We start from the raw sequence: 27837 nt of genomic DNA on the forward strand, positions 1-27837 counted from the left end.
CCCTCCTGAACTCTGCATTGGCAGACTTTGCATCAGCTGCCTCTGTCCATTCTCCCAACTGGAGCAAACAAGAAGTGATACCGCCGTACCGGTGTGCTGCAGAGTTCTGTGGCGCACAGTCCCGGCATATGTATAGACGTGACCTGAGCTGTGACATCGCTAGGGCTCCACTGGAATAAGGCTTCAGCTCTCCCCATCAGTTGCGACGTGTATGTAGACCCAGGCCAGCACACTCTCGGGCTGTGCGGATCCAGTCACATCTGCATACGCAAGACCAGCTGCTCTGAGCAGCAGAATTCAAGGCTGCTGGGCTGTGCCCCACCTGTGATCCCAGGAGGGCACGCATCCAGTCATGAGCAACACAGGAACAAGAGCAAAACCTTTTCTTTTATCCAACTAAATTGGGCAGAGAAGTCTGAGCAACCCTGGCCCTCACCCGGGGGTGGTCCAGCACAGCTATTGTCTGGAGCTAGCAGAGCCCAGGGCCTTTAGACGCCTAGAGGAGCGGTGTCTGGCAGAAAGCCGTGCCTTGTCCATCGCTGGTTGAACTCCGTGCAGACAGAGGAACGGGGCACTGCTGGGAGATCTCTCCGCAGCTCCTCCACAACATTATGCAGTGCAGTGGCTGTGGTCAACTAGGGTCTCTCAGGAGACCTGCTGCCGTCGCTAAGATTCAGCCACTGACCTGGAGCGCATGAGGTAAGTGCCAGCGGTGACCCCTTTGCTCAGCCCTACTTGAGTGTCAATGTCCTAGCTCCCTTTACGCTCCAGTGGCGTCCCTTGCCCAGAGCCCTGTGGGAGCAATCAGCTAGGATTGCCAACTTTTTAATCACACAAAACTGAAGGCCCCGCCCCTTCCCTGAGGCCCCACCCCCTGCTTGCTACATTCCCCCTCCCTCAGTGGCTTGCTCTCCTCCCACCCTCACTCACTTTCACTGGGCTGGGGCAGGGGGTTGGGGTGTTGAAGAGGGTGAGGGGTTCAGGGTGTGGAAGGGGGCTCAGGGTTGGGGTGCAGGCTCTGGGGTGGGGCAGGGGATGAGGGGTTTGCAGTGCAGGAGGGGGCTCCAGCCTGGGGAGTGGGGCTGAGAAATGGAGAGTGTGGGAGGGGGCTGTGGGTTAAGGCAGGGAGTTGGGGTGTGGGAGGAGGTATGGGCTCTGGGCTGGGGGTGCGGGCTCAGGTGCAGCTGGGGATGAGGGGTTCAGGGTGTGGGAGGGGGCTCGGGGCAGGGGGTTGGGGTGAGGGCTTTGGCTGGGGATACAGGTTCTGGGCTGGGGATGAGGGGTTTGGGGTGCAGGAGGGGGCTCTGGGTTTGGGGGGGCTCAGGGCTGGGGCAGGGGGTTGGGGCTCGAGGTTGGGGCACGGGCTTACCTCCGGCGGCTCCCAGTCAGCAGGGCTAAGGCAGGCTGCCTGCCTTTTCTGGCTCGGCGCTGCGCCCTGGAAGTGTCCAGCAGGTCTGGCCCCTAGGTGGGGGGCCCAGGAGACTCCCTGCGCTGATCTTGCCAGCAGGCACCGCCCCCCCAGCTCCCATTGGCTGCAGTTCCTGGCCAATGGGAGTATGGCACCAGTGCTTGGAGCGGGGGCAGCTTGTGGAGCCCCGTGGCCCCCTGCCTAGGAGGTGGACCTGCTGGCTGCTTCTGGGGTGCCAACCGGACTTTTAACGGCCCGGTCGGTGGTGCTGCCCATAGCCGCCCAGGGTCCCTTTTTGACTGGACGGACCAGTCGAAAACCGGACACTTGGCAACCCTACAATCAGCTTCAATTCTCTTCCCCAGCTTTGCAGTAGCTGCAGCCATGAGTAGCAGCAGTCAATAGCCTTTAAGCAAGTGGCATTCGGTATGAGGAGCCACACCAGCTCCAGCTGGTGCAGAACACGCTGTACGGATTGTAAGAGGACTACTGCGGATTGTGGGAGGAGCTGGGGCTTTCATTGGGCCCTAAACTCTTTAGTTGCTGATGTACTTTTGGAAATGTTACCCCTCGTCTTTGATATTTCAAAGGCAGCCTGGCCAAGGTCATTATGAAAACTTACAGGTCAAGGCACAAAAGAAGGAAAATTCTTACTCCCTCCTCCCCCCCCCTCCCCCCCAGCTGCTTTAATGTCACACTTTTCTTTGGCATGTGTTGGGGGGAAAGTTTGCCTGAGTAACCCGTGTACCTTCTGTTGTCAGACGTCACTGGTGTGGTGCTCTGCTCTGTCCAGTGTTGATGAGTCAGCTGTGTGCGTGTGTTCCCTCTGCATGCTACCCCGGCTCTGCGCGGGTCGCTGGCACGGCAAACCCTGAGAGAACCCCCAATGACCACAGACTCCGATAAGGTATGAAGACGCCCGGCCAGGTTTATTGCTAAATGAAACACAGTCTCTAGCTCCCCAGATCAGATGTCTACAGTTCTGCTTGGACATATGTGCTCCCTGACAATGGACCGGCTCGGTCAGTGACGGGACATTCCACTGCCCCCTCGGGTCCATTTTTATACACGGGTACAAACAAGTTACACCTCACTCTTGATGTATTGAGGTACCACTCCGCTACGCATCAAGGTGCCGCCTATCGCCTTGCACATGATGGTTCAAGCAAAGCAACCCCATCCATCATATTATCCCTTTGACCCTGTCTTTAGGGCGGGTCCGCACGTTCCTCGTTATCTCTGTGGAATGTGCTTGTGCTGGAGTGTTGGGGTACCAGCCTGGCACGTGTTGACCTCACTTGGGCCGAGTACCTTTTTAGGTATGTGTGTTTCTGCAGCATCAGCCCTCTTCTTGCCAGATCCTGTGAGCAGGGCCTGCCTCTTCTCTCACAGCTTTTTGTTTTATATCAGCAAAGCCTTGACCATTACTTTAGCTCAGGCCTTAGGCCTCTGATACAAGGACTTATGTTTCAGGACCTCATCTTCCTACACCACCTTCACCAGCTGGGGGAAACACACCAGCCCCGCCTTGGCGAACCAGGGTCATGACAGCTGCTTTGCCAAGACCCACAGTCTCTCCCCTCAAACCAGTGCAAACCCAGGTTTCTCCTTAAATTAGGGACAGGCAAGGTTTGGAGTTGGGGGTTTGGTTTTACTCCCCATAAAAAAAGTGATGGAGTTTTGGTTCAGCACACTAGCTTATTAAGTTAGCCCTCAGCGGTGCGCCCTACAATTCTCCTGTACATTAACATGCCTAAGTGCCAGTGGCCAGATTTCAGAGCACTAACAAACCCACTTGTGGTTAATGGACTGCACAGCCACTCAGCGCCTTGAATTAGAAATGGCGAGTACAGTGCTCCTCTTGCCAGGCCGCTCCAAGGCCTGGCTTTGTCGTCATGGGTTTCAGTAAGGCAGGGGTAGTCAATAGGCGGACCGTGGGCCAAATCCGGACCGCCAGACACTTTGGAACAGACCCTGAAATCTTATTTACTTATCGCTATTGCTGAGCTTTTTAAATTATTTTTTTCTGGAGTCTGGACCTTGATACCTTCACCTAGAAATGTGGATGTTGAGAGAAAATAATGGAACTGCCCCTGCCGTAAGCTACAACTGCCCCACCCCCAGCGCCAAGGGCATGAGGATTTCAGTCTCACAGCTTAGGGAGCGGAATGCAGTCGGCGGGGTGAGAGGTTAGGCTAGTGCTGAATCTTCCCCTCCAGCGGACCGTATTAACGGTTTGTCCCATATCCCTACAGGCTCTGTGTCCCACTGTCTGAGATGCACTTGTCTTCTCCTCTGCCCACCACTACATGCCATGTGTATCTGCTTGTCTTGACCTCCTTACTGCAGCGCTCTAGGCTTGTGGATCACCCTCGCAGTGTCTCGCGGCAGAGAGCAGCCCAGCCAGAGCTGCTTCTGCTGCAGGGCTCCTTGGGTCTGTCACAGGTGTGGCCTTTCTGGTTGAACTGCACCTTGATCAAACCCCCTGAATATAGGTACAGGAGGGATTTTCTCCTGCCTGCTCTCAGGCACCTTCTCTGCTCCGGCTCTCTGGGGCCGAGCTGTTCTGCAGGTCATGGGGAGGAGGAGCCTGGGACCCGTGCTGGCCGTCCCCGCTGGGATCCTATGCGGGCTGTCAGGAAGGGAAGTGGAAGAACCGGGATATCCTGCTGCCTGATTCGCTGCCATGGTGTAGCCCCTTCTGCTGCAGCGGGTTCAAGTGAGCCAGCTCCTCCTCAAGCATCTAGAGCAGACATGGGAACAAAGCATTTTGGGTTATAGGCAGTGCAGTTTGGAGCCCCTGGGCAGGCACTGGGAGTTGCACCACTGGGACCCCTGTGGCCACTGCCCAGTGAAGCCTGTTGGGCCCTGTCTTACAGCAAAGGCCCTTTCCCTGCCCTAGCAGGGACATTCTGGGTTCAAAGCAGCAGTTGACAGATAAACGGGGGGGTCTCCACAGCCGCCAGCTAAGGCCGGGCTGGGCCTGGCGCTGGGGTGCCTGAAGCCAGGAGAGGAGAACACTGCTCTCAGCAGGTGTCATTCGAGGGTTCGATTGTGCCGAAGCTAGTGGGAACGTGTTGTGTGTGAAGGAGGAAGCAGGCTCAAGAGCTCTGCTGAGGTACTCTCATGGTCCCCCCCGCCCCTGTCTCTGCAGCATCGAAGCAGCTCCCAGGCACCAGCCCCTGCCCGGCAGGTCGGGGTCTGTCCCCCCGCAGTACAGCTGGAGACGCTAAGGCACAGCACGGGGAAGGACCTTGGGTGAGGGTCTGTGGCGCAGCTGGGCCTAGAACCCATCCCCCTTTGCAGGGGTGCTCGGGGCCGCTGCCAGCCCCGGTGATGGCAATGGCCCCAGCGCAGGCTGGAGGCGCTCAGCGAGGCTCACTTCTTTGCGGGTAACGAGCCGCTGTTTCCACTCGCTCAGCTCCAGGGTGTGTTCGTCGTCCAGCCCCTTCAGCTGCTTCTTCTCCTGTTCGACCAGCAGACGGAGCTTCTCGGCCTGGGAGACAGGCAAGGTGAGAGCAATTACACGCCACAAACGTGGGCAACGAGCGGAGACTGGGATCATGCCTAGGAAGGGCCCTGCCAGGCTCTGGGATCGTGCCGCTGACGCAGATCAAATCCACACCAGGCCCCAGGGCCCTTGGCACAGCCGCCAGGCCTGCAAACGCTGACAGGCAAGTGATGCCGGCACCTGCAAGGGCCAGCAGGACGGTCCCGCTTCAGAGGTGGCCGCAGGGCAGCGCTCTGTCCCATACCAGCCGTCTGGGCTGGGGGGCGGGCGGGGGGGAAGAGCCACACACACACATGCACCCCCCGCGTCCGGTGACGGGGGACGGGAGCAGGCCAGCGAGCGGCCGGGACGCTGCTCGAACTCACCTGCAGCTGCTCCAGCTCGCTCAGGGTCTCTGCCAGACGCTGCTGCAGGTCCTGCAGCTGCTCCTTATGCTGCCGCTGCTGGAGCTGCCCCTCGGCCCGCTGGCGCCCCTCCTCCTGCTGCAGGAACTGTGGGGAGCAGGCCGGCACCCTGCGTTACACTCCGCCGCGCCAAGGGGGTCCGGGCCCAGCAAGGGCTGGGGGAACCATGGCGCGTTCTGTCTGCCTGAGGCCTGGGCCCTTCCTGCTAGCTTTCGTACCCCTCGCCCTGCTCAGCACAGCCCTCGGTCCCCAGGAGCAATGGGGAGAGGTCAGCTTGATTGACAGACGGACAGGCCAACGAGGGAGGCTGGGGCGGGGGCGTCCTACGTGTGAGCGGGAATGGCCTGGAACAGAGTGGGGGCCGAGCTAAGGAGAGAGCAGGGCCAAGCTGAGCTGGGGAGCAGGGCTGCGCCAGCCGGAGAAGCAGCCCAGGGAGCAGACCTGTGCTGGGAGCAGAGCTGCAGCGCCCAGAGGGGCCAGAAAAGGCAGTCCCGGGGGCTGGGGCTGGAGCCATCCGGAGCCAGGTGCGGTGAGCAGCTGGACAGAGCGAGGGGGGGACCCTGGGCAACCAGCCCAGCGCAGGGAGACGCCCCCAGCCCAGAGGCCCTGCAGGCCGGACTTGGAGGGGGGTCGTAACCCTGCCAGGGTGGGAGCGATGCTGGGAGGAAGGGTCCTGCCACCGAGAGCCTGAGGGCGTGTGGCCACCGCCAGAGCGAGTGTCCGACCCGCAGCATCCCTGCCGCACAGCCAGGGCCTGGGCAGGGGCTGGGACGTGTGGGGAACAGACTGAACTGCCCTGACATCCCAGAGAGGCTGGTGGTGACGTCCCCGGGCCACAGAGCGGGGTGTCGGGTTTTCCTTTAGCCTTTCCCCCTTTTCCCTTATTTTTTAATTGGTTGCTGTTTAGTAAATCGTATTTGCTTTGAACTGTGTGTAACGATCAGTGCAGAGAGAGCACCCTGGCGTGGGGACACCCTCGCCCCTGCCCTAAGTGACCACGACCAGGTTGGGGGTCGAGCCCCCAGGAATCCTGGGCCCAGCCTTGTTGGGGTTCCGAGGACTCTGCCCCACGGGAGTGTGGGAGGGGAGCCCTCGAGGTCAGGCAGGGCTCTGGGTAAAGGGGGCGGGAGTGAGCCAGGAAAGTTCCCCCCGCTAGCGGGACCGTTCCCCCGCCTACATGCCGCTGGCCAGATGCGGCATCCCCCTGCAGGAGGCCCGAGGCCCGGCTGGCAGCCTCAGCGAGGCCATTCAGAGCGGGACCCGGAGGCAGGTGCAGCTCCAGGAGCCCGCTCAGCCCCAGGCCCCCATATGCTGGGGGGTTCAGTGGCAGGCCAGCTGCTGGTGACTCCATCACATGGACTCTCTCGTCCTCCCCCCACCCCCACCCCCCCAGCAGAGGGGATGTACTCCAGCCACGGGGTCACTCGGCTCTGGGCCAGGAGCTGTGCAGGGGCTCTGTCCCTGGGCCCACAGCCACGAAGGCGTCGTCCCCTCCCTGGTCCCCAGGCATCTCCCCCGTGCCTGGGTGATGCGGGCTCTGCGCTGGGGGCAGCCTTTGGCCAGGCTGGGGCCCTGCTGCCCACTCTGGAGCAGGCGCTTGGCGGGAGTGGGGCCTGCTGGGGCTCAGTACCTGCTTGGTCCTGTCCTTCTGCTCAGCGCCCGTCACCTCCTGGATCTTCAGACTCTCCTTGAACAGGGCGAGGCGGAGCTTGGCATCCCCGCGCTGGGTTTTCAGCAGCTGCGCCTGCTGCTGCACCTGCTGGTTCCTCAGCTCGTCCAGCAGCAGGAGGTGGAAGCGGCTCATCCGCTCGGTTTCCTGGCGGAGAGGCGGGCGCGAGCGTCAGGGGCCGGCCACCGGGACGGGACGGGGCCGGCCACCGGGACGGGACGGGGCCGGCCACCGGGACGGGACGGGGCCGGCTGCTTAGAAAGTGACCCTGGGCTGCGCATCGCTTCCTCCTGCTTGTTGCCTTCGCGTGGCGCCAGCCTCCGTTAGACACGGCCCCAGGCCGGGGGCGGCAGAATTCTCCCCTGGGGGCTCCCCCGCTGCCAGGCCTGGATGGGGGGCGGCGTGCTGGAGCTGTGCTGAGAGGCGAGCCTGGCTGCCGGGCTCCCTCCTGCCCCACCCCAGGACCCTCTTTCATCCCTGCCCCTAGACAGGAGCCCAGCCTGGGTTAGGACCGGAGCCCGGGAGGAGGGGGAGGGCAGGGGCAGGGCAGCCAAGGGAGGAGGCTGTGTGGGGAGGGAGAGTGCTGCTCCGGGGCTGAGCATGCTGCCTGCCCAGGGCTCCGGCGTCCCACTGGCCCAGGTGGCTCTAGTCCTTCCCCCTTGGTACTGGCCCCACCTGCATCCCCCTGGTCCAGCCTCCGTTGGTCCCAGGGCCCCCGCCCGGTTCCGCTGCGGTGCTGGTGGGGGCCCCGAGGCCTCACCCAGCCTTGGGTACCGCGGAGGGGGCCGCGTTGGTGCGGCCGACCAGCCAGCCCCGCACTCACCTTCTCGTGCCGCTTGCTCAGCTGCTGCCGCTGGAGCGAGTACTGCTCCTTCACCTGCTGCTTGAAGAGGTGATACTTCTCCTGCAGGTGCCCTTGCTCCACGCTCCACACCACGGCCTCCCGGGCTGGGGAGGGCAGAGACGTGCGCTCAGGTCCCTGGCCTCATCCCGCCTAGCCCTCATCCCCTACCGAGCCCTCGGCAGTTCCCTGGCCCTCCCTCAGCGGCAGACATGTCTGGTGGGTTTTGCCCTGGGCAGTGAATAGCCACACGACTCCCAGGTGTAGCTAAATCCCCAGTGCCATGCAGCCCTGCTGCCCCTTCTCCCTCTACACCAGCATGAAGACGAGGGTCTTTAAATACACCAGGACGGGGTGAGCAAACTTTTTTGCCTGAGGGTCACATCTGGGTGGGGAAATTGCATGCAGGGCCATGAACATAGGGCTGGGGAAGGGGGTTAGGATGTGGGAGGGAGTGCGGGGTGCAGGAGGGGTGCGGTGTGCGGGAAAGGGCACAGGGCAGGAGGTTGGGGTGCAGAAGGGGTGCGGCAGGGGGCTCAGGGCAGGGGGTTGGGATGCAGGAGGGGGTGTGGTGTGCAGGAAGGGGCACAGGGCAGGAGGTTGGGGTGCAGCAGGGGGCTCAGGGCAGGGGGTTTGGATGCAGGGAGTAGTTCAGGGTGCAGGCTCCGCCTGGTGCTGCTTACCTTGAGCGGCTCTGGGGTGGCAGTGGTGTGCAGCGGGGCTAAGGCAGGCTCCCTGCCTGCCCTGGCCCCGTACCATTCCCGGAAGTGGCCAGTGTGTCCGGAAGTGGCTCCTGGGGGTGGGGTGTAGCAGGTGGCTCCACCCCGTGCTGCCCTCGCCTGTGGGTACCACCCCCGAAGCTCCCATTGGCCATGGTTCCCTGTTCCCAGCCAGTGGAATCTGCAGGGGGCAGTGCTTGCAGACGGGGGCAGTGCACAGAGCCTTCTGCACCCCCCCCCCCCACTCGCCCAGGGGCCGCAGGGACATGATTCCGGGCCGCAGGAAGCCTGCCTTAGCCCCACTGCACCACGGGGCTGGCAATCCCGCAGGCCGGATGGAAAGCCCTCACGGGCCGGATGCGGCCCGTGGGCTGTAGTTTGCCCTCTCCTGGGCTAGGAGCAAGGGAAAGATGAAGGAAAGTGCAAGTCCTCCTCTTAGTGGGGAAGGAGAGCTAATCAGCGATGACAGCAAGGAAGCTTTAGTAAAAAGTTTAACAGTGACCAGCTACTCAATAATGTTAATTACTAACAACCAGGGGGAAGGAATTCAAGCCAAAATAGGGAAAGAACAGGTTAAAGAATAGTTAGATAAGTTAGACGTATTCAAGTTTGCAGGGCCTGATGAAATTAAGGAACTAGCTGAAGCAACCTCGGAACCACTAGTAATTCTCTTCAAGAATGCAGGGAGGTCAGGGTGAGGTCCTAGAAGACTGGAGAGAGGCAAACACCAGAAAGGAGAACAAAACAGGCCCCAAGGAATTATAGACCACTCAGCCTAAATTTGAAACCTGGAAAGATACTGGCACACATTATTAATCAGTTTGTAAGCACCTGGAGGATAACTGGGTTCTACGGAATAGCCAGCATGGATCTGTCAAGAGCAAATCATTCCAAACCAACCTAATTCCCTTCTTGGACAGGCTACGGGCCTAGTGGATGGGGGGAGCAGGAGTCGTGAGATATTTTGGGTTTAGTCAGGCTTTTGACACAGTCCCACGTGATATTCTCATCAACAAACGAGGGAAATGTGATCTAGATGAAATTACTATAATGTGGGTGCAAAACTGTACTCAAAGAGTAGGTATCAAACCGGGAGGGTGTGGTGTGCTTGCTGCTTGACTGAAATATACCGCATGGTCTGTTTGTTTTGGGGACCGTGTGCTGAGCCTAGTGGCCTGCTAGGCAAGGCTGAAAGCTTCTTATTAAGGCTTTGATCCCTAAGCCCGTTAGCACCCATCAACCCTTAACCAGGGGGCGGGGCTACTCAGAAAGACTAGGGGTTTAAAAAACTCACTCCTAAGCGACCAGAGGAACCAGCGACCAGGATTGGCTCACAGGGAAGTTTTGCGAGAGAGTTCTCCAGGTGAAGGAGGAGCGATTACATGACCCTGCGGGTACGTTTGTTGTCTGTAGTGTGTGTGTTTGTGCTTGTTTTAGAGGGGGATTGTGAGGGGGAGCTAGATACACTTAACATTCTTTAAACTTAAAACCAAAACCACTCCCTGATAAAAACAAAACAATAACAAAGGAAAGAGCTTCAGGAGTCCAAAGAGAATCCAGGCAGAAGTCCAGCGAGAGAGTGGGGGCTACCCAGTTTATTGCACCCAATGCAGCATGTGTGATTACCTGCCCTATGGGCAGATGCTGTATGTGTGCGTTCGGTGCAAGGAGTTCCTGGCCCTCAGAGACCGTGTACCGGCTTTGGAGACCAGAGTGGCTGAACTGGAGGGGCTAAGGGAGACAGAGAGGTACACAGATGAGACTTTCCGGGACACAGTAGAACAGTCCCACACCCAGTCTGACAGCCTCTGTGCTGTTGAGGAGGATGCAAGTCTCAGGGAAGGAGAACATCCAACAGGAGCAGAGGGAAACAATCCCATAGTTGGGACCCTTCTTCCAGATGATGATGTGGTCTCCTCTTGCACTGAGGATACCTCTCCGGGGGAGGGAACTCCAGTTACTAGGAAGATACAGGTAATAGTTATGGGGGATTCGATCATTAGAAACACAGATAGCTGGGTTTGTGATGACCGGGAGAACCACATGGTGATTTGCCTGCCTGGTGTGAAGGTTGCGGATCTCTCGAGACATCTAGATAGACGTATGTGTAGTGCTGGGGAGGAGCCGGTGGTCGTGGTACATGTAGGTACCGATGACAAAGGGAAAGGTAGGAGAGAGGTCCTGGAGGCCAAATTCAGACTGCCAGGTAAGAGATTGAAGTCCAGGACCTCCATGGTACATTCTCCGAGATGCCCCCAGCTCCACGCACAGGGCCAGGTAGACAGGCAAACTGCAGGGTCTCAATGCGTGGATGAGATGATGGTGTAGGGAGGAAGGGGTTAAATTTATTAGGAACCAGGGAAACTTTTGGGAAAGGGGGAACCTATACAGGAAGGATGGGCTACACCTAGACCAAAATGGAACCAGATTGCTGGCACTTAAGATTAAAAAGGTCACAGAGCAGTTTTTAAACTGAGGGCTGGGGGAAAGCCGACAGGTGCGGAGGAGCACGTGGTTCGGACAGAGACATCCCTTAGGGGAGGGTCTATTAATGGAGATTCTCTATGTCCTAGTAAGGAGGAGAGGATTGAAGATGATGAAATACAGGTAGGATCTGATGAGAAACAGTCAAATGAAAAGAAGTCCTGTTCAATTACATCATGTAATGGCAGACAGCTAAAAAGTGACAAGTTTTTAAAGTGCTTATATACAAATGCTAGAAGCCTAAATAACAAGATAGGTGAACTAGTGTGCCTTGTATTAAATGAGGCTATTGATATAATTGGCATCACAGAAACTTGGTGGAATGAGGATAATCAGTGGGACACAGTAATACCAGGGTACAAAATCTATCGGAAGCACAGAACAGGTCGTGCTGGTCGGGGAGGGGCACTGTATGTGACAGAAAGCGTAGAATCAAATGAAGTAAAAATCTGAAATGAACCCAACTGAACCACAGAATCTCCATGGATAGTAATTCCACACTTGAACAAGCAGAATATGGTGGTAGGGATATATTACTGACCACCTGACCAGGATGGTGAGAATGACTGTGAAATGCTTAGGGAGATTAGAGAGGCTATAAAAATAAAAACTCAATAATAATGGGGGATTTCAACTATCCCCATACTGACTGGGTATACGTCACCTCAGGACGGGATGCAGCGATAAAATTTCTTCACACCTTAAATGACTGCTTCTTGGAGCAGCTGGTCCTGGAACCCACCAGAAGAGAGGCAATTCTTGATTTAGTCCTAAGGGGAGCACAGGATCTGGTCCAAGAGATAAATATAGCTGGACCGCTTGGTAATAGTGACCAGAATATAATTAAATTTAACATCCCTGTGGTGGGGAAAACCCCACAGCAGTCCCACACTATAGCATTTAATTTCAGAAAGGGGAACTACACAAAAATGAGGAAGTTAGTTAAACAGACATTAAAAGGTACAGTGCCAGAAGTAAAATCCCTGCAAGCTGCATGGAAACTTTTTAAAGACACCATAATAGAGGCTCAACTTAAATGTGTACCCCAAATAAAAAAACACTGTAAGAGAACCAAAAAAGTGTCACTGTGGCTACACAACAGAGTAAAAGAAGCAGTGAGAGACAAAAAGGCATCCTTTAAAAAGTGGAAGTTAAATCCTAGTGAGGAAAATAGAAAGGAGCATTGAAGAACAGCTAGCCGAAGACTCAGAAAGTAATAGCAAACATTTTAAAAGTCCATCAGAAGCAAGAAGCCTGCTAAACAACCAGTGGGGCCACTGGACGATCGAGATGCTAAAGGAGCACTCAAGGACGATAAGGCCATTGCGGAGAAACTAAATTAATACTTTGCATCGGTCTTCATGGCTGAGGATGTGAGGGAGATTCCCACACCTGAGCCATTCTTTTTAGGTGACAAATCTGAGGAACTGTCCCAGACTGAGGTGTCATTAGAGGAGGTTTTGGAACAAATTGATAAACTAAACAACAACAAGTCACCAGGACCAGATGGTATTCACTCAAGTTCTGAAGGAACTCAAATGTGAAATTGCAGAACTAATAACTGTAGTCTGTAACCTATAATTTAAATCAGCTTCTGTACTAAATGACTGGAGGGTAGCTAATGTGACACAAATTTTTAAAAAGGGCTCCAGAGGCGATCCCGGCAATTACAGGCCGGTAAGTCTGACTTCAGTACTGGGCAAACTGGTTGAAACGATAGTGAAGAACAAAATGGTCAGACACATAGATGAACATAATTTGTTGGGGAAGAGTCAACATGGTTTTAGTAAAGGGAAATCATGCCTCACCAATCTAGTAGAATTCTTTGAGGGGGTCAACAAGCATGTGGACAAGGGGGAATCCAGTGGATATAGTGTACTTAGATTTTCAGAAAGCCTTTGAGAAGGTCCCTCACCAAAGGCTCTTAAGCAGAGTGAGCTGTCATGGATAAGAGGGAAGGTCCTCTCATGGATTGGTAACTGATTAAAAGATAGTAAACAAAGGGTAGGACTAAATGGTCAGTTTTCATAATGGAGAGAGGTAAATATTGGTGTCCCCCAGGCGTCTGTATAGGGACCAGTCCTATTCAACACACTCAAAAATGATCTGGAAAAAGGGGATAAACAGTGAGGTGGCAAAATTTGCAAATGATGCAAAACTTCTCAAGATAGTTGAATCCCAGGTAGACTGAGAAGAGTTACAAAAGAATCTCTCAAAACTGGGTGACTGGGCAACAAAATGGCAGATGAAATTCAATGTAGATAAATGCAAAGTAATTCACATTGGAAAACATGCATCCGATGAAGTGAGTTGTAGCTCACGAAAGCTTATGCTCAAATGAATTGGTTAGTCTCTAAGGTGCCACAAGTACTCCTTTTCTTTTTATAAACCCAACTATACATATCAAATGATGGGGTCTAAATTAGCTGTTACCACTCAAGAAAGAGATCTTGGAGTCATTGTGGACAGTTCTCTGAAAACATCTACTCAATGTGCAGCGGCCGTCAAAAAAGCAAACAGAACGTTGGGAATCATTAAGAAAGGGATGGATAATAGGACAGAAAATATCATATTGCCTCTATATAAATCCATGGTACACCCACATCTGGAATACTGCGTGCAGATGTGGTCACCCCATCTCAAAAAAGATATATTGGAATTGGAAAAGATTCAGAAAAGGGCAACAAAAATGATTAGGGGGATGGAACAGCTTCCGTAGGAGGAGAGATTAATAATACTGGGACTTTTCAGCTTGGAAAAGAGATGATTGGGGGGATATGATTGAGGCCTATAAAATCATGACGGGTGTGGAGAAAGTAAATAAGGAAGTGTTATTTACTCCTTCTCATAATATACAAGAACTATGGGTCACCAAATGAAATTAATAGGCAGCAGATTTAAAACAAACAGAAGGAAGTATTTTTCCACACAACACAGTCAACCTGTGGAACTCCTGGCCAGAGGATGTTGTGAAGGCCAAAACTATAACAGGGTTCAAAAAAGAACTAGATAAGTTCATGGAGGATAGGTCCATCAATGGCTATTAGTTAGGATGGGCAGGGATGGTGTCCCTAGCCTCTGTTTGCCAGAAGCTGGGAATGGGCAACAGGGGATGGATCATTTGATGAGTCCCTGTTCTGTTCATTCCCTCTGGGGCACCTAGCATTGGCCACTGTCGGAAGACAGGACACTGGGCTAGATGGACCTTTGGTCTAACCCAGAATAGCCGTTCTTATGTTCTTATGTATCTAGTGAAGTCCTGCAGGAGTCAGTCCTAGGTCCGGTACTATTCAATATCTTCATTAATGACTTCATTAATGGAGAGGAAAGTACGCTTATAAAAATTGCAGATGACTCCAAGCTGGGAGGGGTCGCTGGCACTTTGGAGGACAGGATTAGAATTCAAAATGACCTTGACAAATTGGAGAATTGGTCTGAAATCAACAAGATGAAATTCAATACAGTGAAGGGCAAAATTCACGGAGGAAGAAAAATCAAATGCACACCTACAAAATGGGGACAAACTGGCTAGGCTGTCGTAGTGCTGAAAAGGATCTGGGGGATTGTCGTGGATCAGAAACCCAATATAGGTCAACAATGTGATGTAGCTGTGAAAAAGGCTACTATCATTCTGGGGTGTATTAACAGGAGAATCATAGAATATCAGGGTTGGAAGGGACCTCAGGAGGTCATCTAGTCCAACCCCCTACTCAAAGCAGGACCAACCCCAATTTTTGCCTCAGATCCCTAAATGGCCCCCTCAAGGATTGAGCTCACAAACCTGGGTTTAGCAGGCCAAACCACTGAGTTATCCTTCCCCCCTGAAACACATCCTCAGGGAGGGCTTGTCCGGGATATGAACCCGGGGCCTCTCAGACCCTAAGCGAGAATCCTACTCGAATATCGTATGTAAGACATGGGAGGTAACTGTCCTGCTCTACTTGCCATTGGTGAGACCTCAGCTGGAGTACTGTGTTCAATTTTGGGTGCTGCACTTCAAGAATAACGTGGGAAGCGGTGCAGGCCACAGGGACATGCTGGCCGCCACTTCCCGCAGCTCCCATTGGCCGGGAACAGTGAACTTCAGCCACTGGGAGCTGCGGGCGGCCATGCCCGCGGACAGTCAACTTAAACAAAATGTCTCATGGCCTGTCAGCAGATTACCCTGATGGACCGCGTGCTGAAGGTTGCCAATCCGTGGTCTAGGTTTACTTGGTCCTGCCCCAACACAGGGGCCTGGACTTGATGACCATCCCAAGGTCCCTTCCAGCCAGACACTTCTCTGATTCTCTGATCTCTGCATCTCAGCCCTTATCCCTCCCAGAGCTCAGCTCTACCTCTCCTGAGGCTGTGGATCTTGCTGACGCACTCCCACTCGATAGAGGTTGTTTTCTTCTTGTGCTCCTGGACGACTTTCTGCAAGGCCAGGTTTAGCTCCTCCTGCTGCTGCTGCAGAAATCTCTGCTCCTGCCAGAGGGAAACAAATGGGTCTGGCCCCAGAGCAGCCAGATTCTTAAAACTATCGCATCGTGTTAACTCATCAGCTGGCTAGTGCAGATTCCCCAGCTCAGCTGCTGTGGGGAGCTGCTGCCATATGCCAGCTCCATCAGCTGGGACCTGTCATGGTCAGTGGCCTAGCTTATAGGCTGCCCTGCCCCCGTTTATCGGCCTGCTTATCTCAAGTGCCTGGGGGTCAGTACCCATAGGGCTAGTCGGGCCATTCCTGCTCATCGGCTCTGACCGCCTGCATCAGCAGGGCAAGGAATTTCACACAGCAATTCCTGCCTCAAGCCCAGGTGAGGGATGGTGTTCCACACGCTCCTTGCTAGCTGGCATCTAGATGTGGACATTGACTAAACATTAGAAGAAAGCCTGTTCGGCCGGAGGCCAGCTCAGGTTTGCTGTTACAGTGTCTATGCAATGGAGCTCATGTCCTGAGGCTGGGGCTTTTCCACGGGCCCAAAGGGGCTGCAGTACCCCCCTTCCGCCTTATGGAAAATCCCAGCTTTGCAGCTAAACGAGAACAGCGCAGGCCTAGGCTGGGATCTCTGCCCTCTGGGCTCCAGTCATTATAAATCCTGCCTTCGTGCTGGAACAGCAATACCAGGACCATCATGGGACCCAGAGGGACCCACAGCATGAAAGTAACCCCAGCGGTAGGTGCAGGGAAAACTTGCCACCTGAGCTTAGATATCATAGGCTCAGTAACCAGGATTCCGATAATCCGGGAAAGGGATCCTTGGATCCTATTGGCTAAGCGAGAGATGCATAGATGTGATTGGCTAAGTAGGAAGGATGCTTAGAATCTGAGCAGCAGGATTCTTGGATGTCATTGCTTCAGACAAAAGACCCGTAGTTCCCATTGGCTCAGGGGGAGGGGAAGGGGAGGGGAGAAAGATCTCTAGGTCCCATCGGCTCATTAGTATTTATTTAATTAAAAATATTAAAGAGGTCTCTATCGGATTCTTGGGGGTCTGTCACTTCCCTAGGTCCCCCTGGCCGGGGGCAAGGATCCTGAGCTCCCATTGGCTTGGGGGAGGGGGAGGATCCCTAGTTCCCATTGGCGAGGGCGAGGATTCCTAGTTCACATTGGCTCGGGGTGGGGGTGAGATCAAGGCCCCACTGGCATGGGAGCAGTAGGTTCTGTGGGTCTGGGTCTCCGCACGTGGGGTACCTCTCTCCTGTTGCCCCTAAAGGCTGACAGCTTCTTGCCATAGTCCTTCTCCTGCAGGGCTTTCAGCCGCTTGGCCTCATCGCGTAGCCTGGCGGTGAACTCGTGCTCCTGGCGCTCCTGGGCCTGCCGATGATGCCGTTCCAGGCTCTCCACCTCGCGATCATAATACTGCTTCTTACTCTGTGCGTGTGCAGAGCAGGAAGCTTACATGCCTTTTCCTCCCACTCACCGAGCCAAATAATATAGGGGAAGATAAGAAGGGCCGAGCCCCAGACAGTGTCAGCCTCTCTACATTGCAGGGATTGCAGTTTGTAGGCTAGCACCTGGCCCCACTTCTGTGCTTCTGCCACACGGGGTGTCCTCGAGGAGCTGGGCAGCCCCACGCTGGGGACACGAGCCAGTGCATGTCTCCAGCGGGATGATGAGCACTGCGCAGAGCACAGCCCTGTGCCGGCCAGCCCAAAGGTTTTGGCAAAGGTGGGCGTGTGTCCCATTTGCTCTTGCCAACTGGACCGAACAAGATCAAATGGGACAAATGCCCACCTTTGTCAAAAACGTGGGGTACAGAGGAATGTGCGGGGGGGAGGGCGATGCCGCCCCACACGGGGCACGGGGGAGGCAGGGCTCGGGCCAGGGGCAAGCAGGGCTCGAGCGAGAAGTGATGCCAGCCCTGTGCAGGGAGGGGGGGCAGGGCTCGGGCCAGCCCCACGCAGGGAGGGGGACTCAGGCGACCAGCAACACCGGCCCCGCATGGGGAGGGGGGCTTGGACGAGCAGCTCGGGCCAGGGGGCTTGGGCGAGCGGCTCAGCCTAGCCCTGCACCGGGGGCGGGGGAAGGGGCCTTGGGCTAGCCCCATGCGCTGTCCTGTTTTCCCTTTGGGAAATATGGCCACCCTACGCATGTCCCATGTGGGGTCTGGAGCGGTGCTGGATTGGGAGCTGGGAACAGGGGGGATTGAGGCCTGTGATGATTTTCAGTTCTCCAAACTCTGAACTGCATACGACTATGCCACGGAGATGAGAGCAGTCGCACCCTGCACCAGGGGCCGTGGGCCTGCCCAGCCTGGCAGCGCCGCTCCCAGGGCCCGAGCTGACAGCAGCTAAGGAAGGGCTGTTTGTGGTTACCGTCATTTCCTGCTCAATGTGGCGGAACATCTGCTCCCGCTGCTGATGGAGCTTCTGCTCCAGCTGGCTCTGGGCTCGCTGCTCTTCCTTCTGGAGAAGGCGGAGTTCATGCAGCTCCTGGCGTCTGGCGACAGGGAGACAGACCCACAGAAATGGCAATGGTGGGGAGATGCATTGGCAAGCAATAAGCAACCTCCTGAAACTTCAGCCATTTCCAGAACCAAACTTGACCCTGAATGGTTTTTATTTGTCTCCTCAGGTGAGACTGGCCCAGTTCTGGCTCTAGCCACAAGAGGATCACTGACAATTTCACAGGGAAGCCAGCTCTTGAGTTTTACCACAAGTTTGCAAACTCCACTGACGTCAATGGAGTGGTGCCACTAGAGAATCTAGCCCTGTGCAGATATAGAAATCCCCTGTGTTTGGAAGGTTTCCTGCCTCTTCCCACTGGAGCTGCAGATTGGCAGGGTGGCTGCCACCCTGAGTGTAAATGTGGCTATAGAAAAAGGTGTGAAACCTTTAGACCAAATTCATCCCTGGAGTAACACCAGCGTCTTCAGTAACTGGGATGCAATAACTGCGAACATGCGTGAGGATTAGAGACGATCCTGCGCACACTATCCTTTACTTATGATGAGCTACTGCCCATAACAATAAACAATGTCCAACATTTGTACAGAGACGTCCCTCCCAGACTCCAGCATGCTGTCTGCAGACGTCCCTCCCAGACCCACCGTGCGCTGTCTGCAGATGTCCCTCCCAGACTCTGCGCTGTCTGCAAACGTCCCTCTGAGACCACACCCCAGCACACGCTGTTGCCAGATGGGGGTGCATTAGTGGGAGGGATAGCTCAGTGGTTTGAGCATTGGCTTGCTTAAACCCAGAGTTGTGGGTTCAATCCTTGAGGGGACCATTTAGGGATCTGGGGCAAAAATTGGGAATTGGTCCTGCTTTGAGCAGGGGGTTGGACAAGATGACTTCCTGAGGTTCCTTCCAACCCTGATATTCTATGAAAACAGAAGGTCACTTGCTCAGTCAGTCAGTGGCAGAGCTGTGAGCAGAATCTCACCCTCCCCTCTCATGCTCTAAGTCCCGTGCTTCTCACCCTGCCCAGGTGATGTTCCCTTTTCTGCATCATGACTTGCCCTTCCCATCTCCTATTTAACAATATGGGAAGGGCAGGATGCTCTCAGCCCCCACCCTGAGAGCCCCCACTGTAATCCTTCGGCTATATCCCCTCCCAGTCAGCCAAGTGCCCCTTACCGAGCTGAGCGCATCTTCTCGCCCTTTGTATCCACCTCACCGATGGTCTTTGAGGTTGTCACGCTGACCTCCTTCCCATCCACAACAAACTTCCTGGTTTTCTTCACTGTTCTTCTTAGGGAGACAGCCTCCTGAGACCACAGACAGGGGGTTATGCTCACAACAAGCCTAGAATCCACTCATTGAAAGAGATAAACCCAACAAAACAGCTGATGTGGAGGCAGCTTGAACCTCCACCACATAATTCCACTTGCTTATGTATCACTCAGACCAGGGAGAATTAACACAGGCACATGCTCTGTTCTTACTCAGGGGAACTCCCAGCGAAGCCAAGTCACAGCCTGAGCAAGGACTGAGTAAAATAAAAGCTCATAGACTTTAAGGCCAGAAGGGGCCATCGTGATCATCTAGTCTGACCTCCTGTACATCACAGGCCACAGAACCTCACCCACCCATTCCTGTAATAGACCCCTCCCCTCTGGCTGAGTTACTGAGGTCCTCAAATCACGCTTTACAGGCTTCAAGGTACAGAGAATCCACCATTTACACTAGTTTAAACCTGCAAGTGACCCGTGCTCCACACTTCAGAGGAAGGCGAAAAAACTTCAGGGTCTTTGCCAATCTGACTTGAAGGAAAATTCCTTTCTGACCCCAAATATGGTAACCAGTTAGACCCTGAACATGTGGGCAAGACTCACCCAGCAGATATCTGGAAAATAATTCTCTGCAGTAACTCAGAGCCTCCTCATCTAGTGTCCCATCTCCGGCCTTTGGAGATATTTTCTGCGAGCAGTTGCAGATCGGCTACATGCCATTGTAGGCAGTAATACCATGCCATCCCCTCCATACGCTTATCAGACTCAGTCTTGAAGCCAGTTACGGTTTTTGCCCCCACTGCTCCCCTTGAGAGACCGTTCTAGAACTTCACTCCTCTGATGGTTAGAAACCTTCATCTAATTTCAAGCCTAAACTTGTTGATGGCCAGTTTATAGCCATTTGCTCTTGTGCCAACATTGGCCCTTAACTTAAATAACACCTCTCCTGCACTGGTATTTATCCCTCTGATGTATTTATAGAGAGCAATTATACCTCCCCTCAGCCTTCTTTTGGTTAGGCTAAACAAACCAAGCTCTTTGAGTCCCCTCTCATAAGGTAGGTTTTCCATTCCTCAGATCATCCTAGTCGCCCTTCTCTGCACCCGTTCCAGTTTGAATTCATCTTTCTTAAACATGGGAGATCAGAACTGCACACAGATGAGGCTTCACCAGTGCCTTGTATAATGGTACTAACACTTCCCTGTCTCTACAGGAAATACCTCGCCTGATGCAACCTAGGACTGAATTAGTCTCTCATGACTACATTACATTGGCAACTCATAGTCATCCTGCGATCGACCAGACCCAGGTCTTTCTCCTCTGTCACTTCTAACTGATACGTCCCCAGTTTATAGCAAAAATTCTTGTTGTTAGTCCCTAAGTGCATGACCTTTCACTGTGCACTATTAAATTTCATCCCATGTCTATTACGTCAGTTTTCTAGGTCATCCCGATCTTCTTGTATGATATTCTGGTCCTCCTCTGGATTGGCAATACCTCCCAACTTTGTGTCATCTGCAAATTTTATTAGCACACTCCCACTTTTTGAGTTAAATTCATGAATGAAAATGTTAAATAAGATTGGTCCCAAGACCAATCCCTGAGGAACCGCCCTCGAGCCTGACAGTTCACCTTTCAGTATGATCCACTGGGCAGCGTCCGCTGGCTCCCTCGACAACTTTGAGGAGCAGTGGGCGCTGTCCGGGCTTCTCTGCTCAGTGTCCCCATCCGGTATCCTCGTTTTGAACCTCTGACCTTCACTCCGATCCCTGTTTTTCATTAGTTGTCCCCCGCAATCAGTTGGTCCCTGGGTCCAGTGGTCCCTCCCGCTAGGCTGGGGGAGGGGCCTTTAGCAGTGGGTGGGCTTGCGCCCACCCGCTTCCCGGGTTTTTCCAATACAAGCTCCTCTCTACTCACTAATATCAAATCTAAAATGGCCTCACCTCTTGTAGGTTCAGTGATTATCGGGTGAAGAATCTGTCAGCTGTCACATCGAGGAAAACCTAGACCCTATGGTTATTAGTAGCACTTCTCCTCCAATCTATATCTGGGAAATTAAAGTCTCCCATAATCACACAATTCCCAGTAGTATGTATTTCATGAAAAATAAAAGAGATTTCTATCCATATCCAGATCGGATCCTGGGAGTCTGTAGCACACCCCAAGCATTATCCCAGTGGAGCCTAAATGGATTCTGTTTTATCCATTTCATCACTTCTAATTTCTTTACAATCTACCTTGTCATTAATATACAATGCTACTGCAGCCCTCTATCTTTATTTCTGTCTTTCCTGAATAGCATATACCCTTCAAACCCTGTGCTCCAGCCATGACAACTGTGACGATGTGACGCAGCAGGGAGGGGGGGAGTGTTGACCTGGGAATGTGCCCTGGGGACGGGAGACCTGAGAGCCTGTCACCTGAGCCAGGAGGGGGAGGGGGAGGTAACACCTCTGCCCAGGAATGTGGACGGAGGCTGCAGCAGGGAACCTGCTGGGTGGGTTTAGTTTCAGTTTGGGGCTGGGTGGAGGAACACAGGGAACCCCAGGGCTGGGGTCTAAGCTCCCTGCTCCCCCAGAAGGACTTCACTGAGGGGTCCTGGGTGTACCCACAAGCTCTGTTTTGGACTGTGTTCCTGTTGTCCAATAAACCTTCTGTTTTACTGGCTGGCTGAGAGTCTCAGTGAATCCCAGGAAGAGGGGTGCAGGGCCTGGACTCCCCCACACTCCGTGACAACAACTATCCCACCGTGTTTGTATAGAAACAATAGAGGGATAATAATCCCTCTCACGTCTGGTTTCACCTTCCTGGACCAGTAGCTCTACTTCGTCCATTTTGTTACCCAGGCTCCTTGCACTGGTGTACAGTTATCTTCATTGTTTCTTCTCAGCTTCGCCCAAATTCCTCACCGGATCATCGCCGATATCGCCCACCTGATTTAGTGCCATTGGAATCAGCGCTGTCCTTCCTCTTGATGTCCACTCTCTTGCCCTCTGGTGTTCCTTTCTCCATTGCTGTATCCTCTCTTACTTGATTTTCCTCCTGCTCAATATTCGGATCAGGTGTTGAGATTACATGAGCATCTCCCAACCATCTCCCCCAAATTCCTAGTTTAAAGCTCTTTTAATCAGTTGTGTCAACCTCCAACCCAGAAGTCTATCTTCATCCCTACTCAGGTGGAGTCCGTCCCAAGAGAACAGTCCTCTGTCAGTGAATGCCTCCCAGCGGCTGAACATCCCAAAGCCCTCCAGATGCCTGAGCATCTGTTGATCATCATCATCATCTTGTCTCACTTTCACTCTCCTCTTCTGGGGACAGGTACAATCCCACTGGAGATCACCTAAGCCTCCATTTCCTTAAGTGTCTGTGTCATTTGTTCCCACATGAAGGACAGTCAGTGGATTCTTTCCTGTTCACATTAGGATCCTCTTTGGCCTCAGGTTCACATCCCGTATCTTAGCTCCCGGCAGACAGCACACCCCTCTGTTCTCTGGATCAACTCTGGTGACAGGACTGTCTGTTCTTCTTAGTAGGGAGTCCCCAATCTAATAGACCTTCCTCTTCCTGGTGTTGGTGCCATTCTCCAGCCTTCTGTTCTTTCAGGCTGCCTTTTGTCCTTTACTCTCACTTGCAATCTTCTGCGAATCAGTGTCTGTGCTCCTGGGGCTCCAAAATCCAGCTCTCTTCTTGTAAGACTAGCTGCTCTTCTCTTCTTCCTGGCCCTCTCGCCTTCTCTGCCATGCCCCTTCACTTTCCAACTCCACAAACCTTTTCCTCAACTCTATTTCTCCTTCACTCACCAGTTGTTTCCTTGGCTTGTTCTCATAATCACATGCTTCCACTGGCCCCTTTTACCCTCAGAGTTCTCCAGTCCAGCTTGCATCTCCAAGTCTTAGAGTTTTCCCTTCAGCCTCCTCTTGCCTTCCCTTCTTCATCCATGCAAATCCCCTTTGAAATTCAACCACAGTTTCTACCTGCATCTCCACACCTTGGACCCTCTCTTCCATCACATCTGTCAGCAGCACCCCACACAAACAAAGCTCTTTTCAGGTACCTGCTCCAGGATAATGTACATCCCGCAACTTCCCTATCCAGTCATCTTCATTGTCTCTTCCATTTCTTGGGTCACTACTACTGCTTGCTGCCTCTGTAGCTGTGATAGCCTCCGCTCTGTCAGGATGTCAGGGTTTGGCCCTCTGGAAGGTTTGCCCAGCTCTGGGTCACTCTGAATAGGACCAAGCATGAAAGCAAGGAGCTGGGCTCACGCAACGAATTGTAGCGGGGCGATCAGTTAAAGCGTCTGGTTGGCAAACAGAGCAATCGGCATGTGTGGCTGTTGCTGACAGTTTTCGGAAGAGCCTAGAAAATGGGCATCAGGACAGGACCTCTGTGCAGAAAGGGTGGAACTGACATCTCCTGGCACAGGGAATGGGAACTGACATACACTTTGCTGGCACAGGGAAAGGGAACCTGGACCAAACCTTAGTGAGGCTATCCTGCTCTGAGCGGGTCTTGTTCCTCACAGCTGGCACTGGGTGAGGAAGAGCTGTCGATTAGCAGCTACCGTGACAAACCACCAGTGCAGAGCCTGGCACCAGAGGCCCCAACATGCCAGTTCCCTGGATAATGTACACCGGACCCTCGCTAGAACACGCGTCTATATAGCGCGAATTCGCATATAACGTGGTTGCGGCCATGAATCCCAAATTTAATGACTTTAATTGGAATTCATTTTAACGGGGTCCCCGCGTTAACGCGGTACCGCACATGGATCCCAAATCCCGCGTTCTAGCGAGGGTCTGGTGTATTTGCATAATTGTCATTTTCTTATGGATCAAATCCGGAGGGTCACATGCCAACTCTCACTGAGGTCACTGGGCTAATTCCCCAAGTCCATGCTCAGCCCTTGCTCAGGCAAAGCGCCCAGTGAAGCCAGCCACAGATACTGGAACAGATCCTCCACTGGTGTAAATTGACCTCGGCCCTTTTTCGCACTACAACCGTTGAGGATCTGTCCCACTGAGCACAGACAGAGAAAAAGGGCATTAGGATTCGGTGCTAACAGTTTAATCTGTTTCTGCTTGAAACAGTCTGTGGTTTCTCTGGTTTGTTACATCCTCCAGACAAAGCAGCAGTTAACCATGGATGTGCTGTGAGACAAACCAGACAGCACCGTGCTTCTGGGCCATTCTGTACTGCCTGCCTGCCGCAGCCCATCCACAAAGCATGGATTTTATACAGCCTCGGGGCTCAAAATGGAGTTGGTGCTCCTCAGAGTTGCCAGGGGGAGAGCCCGGGAAGATGAAGTCCTGTTTGTAGGCCTGGCAGAAAAAGTATCTTCCCCTTTCCCCATGGCTGTGCCTCAGGCCTGATCTAAAGGGACCTCCCTCCGGATTCAGTCAGCTCAGTCCTTCTCCATTCCAGGGAGCCAGTCTGTGTGGGGCCAGGGGAGTAGGAGGGGTTTTTGGGTATGGCCACAGGACTAAGAACCTCAAGTCAGCCCACAATAGCCTCCCAGCTAGGCCCAGAGACAGCCCTAGAGACGAAAGGCCCCATGCCCCAGACCCTGGCATCCCGCCCCCCATTCAAAGCATTCTAGTCTCACGTGTCATGCCAGCCTACCTGTGTGACGTCTTGCGTGCAGCGCGGGGTCTGCAGCCTTGCAGAAGGAAGGTGGCGGTGTATGTCAGATTCTGTATTGCCTGGTGAAGTCAGCATCTCTTTTTCTTGGTTGTGTATTAATCCATCGTTTAAGGTTGAATCTCCCTCACCACTGGGATCTTTTCCATCTCTCATGGCTCCTCCATTAGCTGTCTGTTTCAGGGAGGCGGGGCAGCCCAGGGGTGCCTCAGCAAAGCTCACGATTTTCCTTACCTTTGGGTGCCCAATAGATGCCCCCTGGGGTTCCAGCCCTGCTCCGTTCCCCAGGGAGGCACTTCTCTCTTCTCTTCCAGCTCCATCCCCCGAGGCCCCTTCTGGATCCAGAGCAGCCTCTGCCAGACCTTCTCCGGGTGGATGTCTCTCTTCCTTTGCTGTTTCTCTACCATTTCCATCTCCCCTAGCTTTACGGTCTTTGTCCTCAACAGCATTTAACGGGCCACGCCTAGGACTGTCTGCACTGTCTTCCACTTTCTCCCCTGTGTGTGCTTTATCTGGCACAAGGCTCTCCTTGGGGGAGGTATCCGCCACTGAGTTTTGATCCTCTAAATTTAAATGACCCAGTGTTATATTTTCTCTAGTGCCTTCCTGGGCTTCCTTTCTTGCTGGCACCAGTATCTCCTGGCTGGATGTGTCCAGCATTGCATGTTGGTCTCCCTTTAAATGCTCCTCTACAACCTTGTTCACAGTATCTCCTTCTGCCTCCTCATGTGCTGGCCCCATGATCTCCCTGGGGGAGGTGTCCACCCCGCAATGTTGATCTTCTTCATTTAAATGGCCCCTTATATTGTTGTCTATAGTTTCTTCCTCATTCTTCCCTGTTTCTGCTTTGGCTGGAACCACTGTCTCCTGAGCAGAATGAGCGGCTGCTGTATTTTTCTCTCCATTCTCAGTCACTGCAATCTCTCCCATACAACATGGCTCTTCTAGGGTTGCTGATCCCACCTCCGTGTGTTCATCTGCGTTCTCCATGTCTCCGTCTGCTTCATTCTTTACTGAGAAGGTTTCTGCCTGTTGCCAATTCTCACCACTCTGCTCTAATTTCTTGAGGAGTCTTTCATGCTCAGTTTCACAGTGTGTCTGCTCTGCTACCTCCCCAGACGTCTTTGGGCTTCCACCTTCTTGTGCTTCTGCTGCATTTGAGAAATTTTCAGTCTGTAATCTAACCCCTCTCGCTTCCTTATCTATACACAGTCCAGCACCTTTGGGCTGGAGCTGTCTCCAGGATTCTTTCATGCTCAGAACTTTAGTACTAGTCTGACAAAGGTCTAGAGCTGCTATTAGTCGTGTGCCCTCGCTCACGCCCAGGTTTGCAAGAGGGCTGCTCACAGACGCACAATCCAGGTAATGTTTCTTGGCTAAACTTCGTATTTCCTCTGTCCTTTCAACCGGAATCCTCCATTTCCTGGAACTGGGGGGAGGATTCTCATCCACAGTCTGTCCTTCTCCCATCACAGCTGAGCCTTCAGACAAGTCCCACTTAGTTGCTCCTGTGTGTTCCTGCAGAGTCAATAAATTACTGGGAGAATCGCTATTTGACAGGCTTTCCATGTTACTCACTGAGAGCAAAGTGGGGCATGTCTGGGTCCTGTCCTCCAGGCCTACAGCTGCCTGTTGACTTTCTGCTTCTGTGGAGGGAACTCTGTCTGTTATGTTTGAGTCGGGGAGTTTAAAACCTGCCTGAGTTTCTTCCAATACAGAGTTGGCCTGATCGTCAGCAGTTTCTGCTTCTTCTGTTTCCACCTCTTGCCCTACAGTTGGATCTTTAGATGGTGCTAAAAGATTTAGCCCGGTACAAAGTTCTCTTGCTTGGGCTGGGCTCTCTAGAGAGCTGGTCTCCTTTTCACGGTCCCCTTTAAAGTCCTTCTCTGCTTCTGGTTTGCGTGCTGCTGCTCGGAAGGGATCTGGCGCTGTCTCCTCCAGAGTGTCTGGCAGTCCCACGCATGGCTGAGGCTCAGGACATGAAGGCAGCTGCTCCTTGCCCTGAGCTTTCCCGCTGGCTGTATGCGCCACTGGCTCTCCATTGATCCCACCTGGTTCGCTGGCATTTTCTTGTGACTTCAACCCACCAAAGAACGACCTGCGTCTCATCAGCTTCAGGACGTCAGAGGGCTTTCGGGAGGGGAGCCTCATGGAGCCGCGCAGCTCCCGGGAAGCTGCAAACATGGGCGCGGACTTTCGCCTCATTTGTTTCAGGAAGTCGGAAGCTTTTTTTGTCTTCATCTGGGGACCATAGGGGACTGAGTCCCCCTGGACACTGGTGTTGACCCCAGGTCCTTGGAACTCAGGCTGGCCAGCAGGGAGAGGGCTCCCCGTCTGATTCTTTGGAGACCCCGTTTGCTCTTCCTGTTTGCTCTCCTCTGCTGGCGGAGCAGAGTGGCTGGCTGGCTGAGCCATCATGTCCATCTCCCTGCCAGCTCCTGCCATGGGGAGGGATTGCACTTCCCTCCCGTCCAGGTTCTGACTGTGCTGGGACGGCGTTTCCTGCTCATGGTGGCTGCTGCTGGAGGCCTTGTAAAAGGAGCCTTTGTGGTCATGGTGTGGCTGTTGGATCAAGAGGAAGAGAAAGGTTAGAGATAGCTGCAGCTTCTTGTCAAACACCCAAATCTAAACCGCGACCTCATGAAACCCCCCTATCTAACCCGGAGGAGCCATGGGGGCAGATGCTCAGCTGGTGCCAATGAAATCAATGGAGCTGTTCCAGGTTGCACCACCTAAGGACCTGGCTCAGAGCGTCACCTGATCCCGAATGGCCGGGCAGGGAGGCAGGAGACGCCTGAGGGCCGTCCATATAGCACGGCCCATGGAACGTTCCCTCCTGCTGAGGCAGGTGACAGCCAAGCACAGGGAGCGCTGAGGCCCAACACCTGCCCTTGCACCCCCCCTTCCCCCCAAAACCACACCCCGGCTCGCTCTACTCCGCCCCCTCTCCCCGTTGCTCGCTGGTGAAAAATGGGAGGGCCAGGGCCCCCCCTTTTCCAGTGCCA

At 53.9% G+C, this 27837-nt stretch overlaps 1 protein-coding gene across 1 annotated transcript in view; it reads right to left on the reverse strand.

Moving 5' to 3' along the window:
* Nucleotides 1–2373: 2373 nt before the first annotated feature.
* Nucleotides 2374–27837, reverse strand: part of LOC141978206 (uncharacterized) — a 41421-nt gene continuing 15957 nt past the window's right edge. Inside the window, exons 9-18 of the mRNA XM_074940110.1 lie at nucleotides 24815–27394; nucleotides 19098–19228; nucleotides 17835–17958; nucleotides 16711–16890; nucleotides 15374–15503; nucleotides 7816–7940; nucleotides 6954–7139; nucleotides 5285–5410; nucleotides 4791–4904; nucleotides 2374–4151 (exon numbers count right to left, since the gene is read on the reverse strand). Of these exons, the coding sequence (XP_074796211.1) occupies nucleotides 4044–4151; nucleotides 4791–4904; nucleotides 5285–5410; nucleotides 6954–7139; nucleotides 7816–7940; nucleotides 15374–15503; nucleotides 16711–16890; nucleotides 17835–17958; nucleotides 19098–19228; nucleotides 24815–27394 (3804 nt within the window). The 3' untranslated portion in view covers nucleotides 2374–4043. The remainder of the gene's footprint in view (nucleotides 4152–4790; nucleotides 4905–5284; nucleotides 5411–6953; nucleotides 7140–7815; nucleotides 7941–15373; nucleotides 15504–16710; nucleotides 16891–17834; nucleotides 17959–19097; nucleotides 19229–24814; nucleotides 27395–27837) is intronic.

Source organism: Natator depressus, chromosome 26 (assembly GCF_965152275.1).
Source record: "Natator depressus isolate rNatDep1 chromosome 26, rNatDep2.hap1, whole genome shotgun sequence".
NCBI lineage: Eukaryota > Metazoa > Chordata > Testudines > Cheloniidae > Natator > Natator depressus.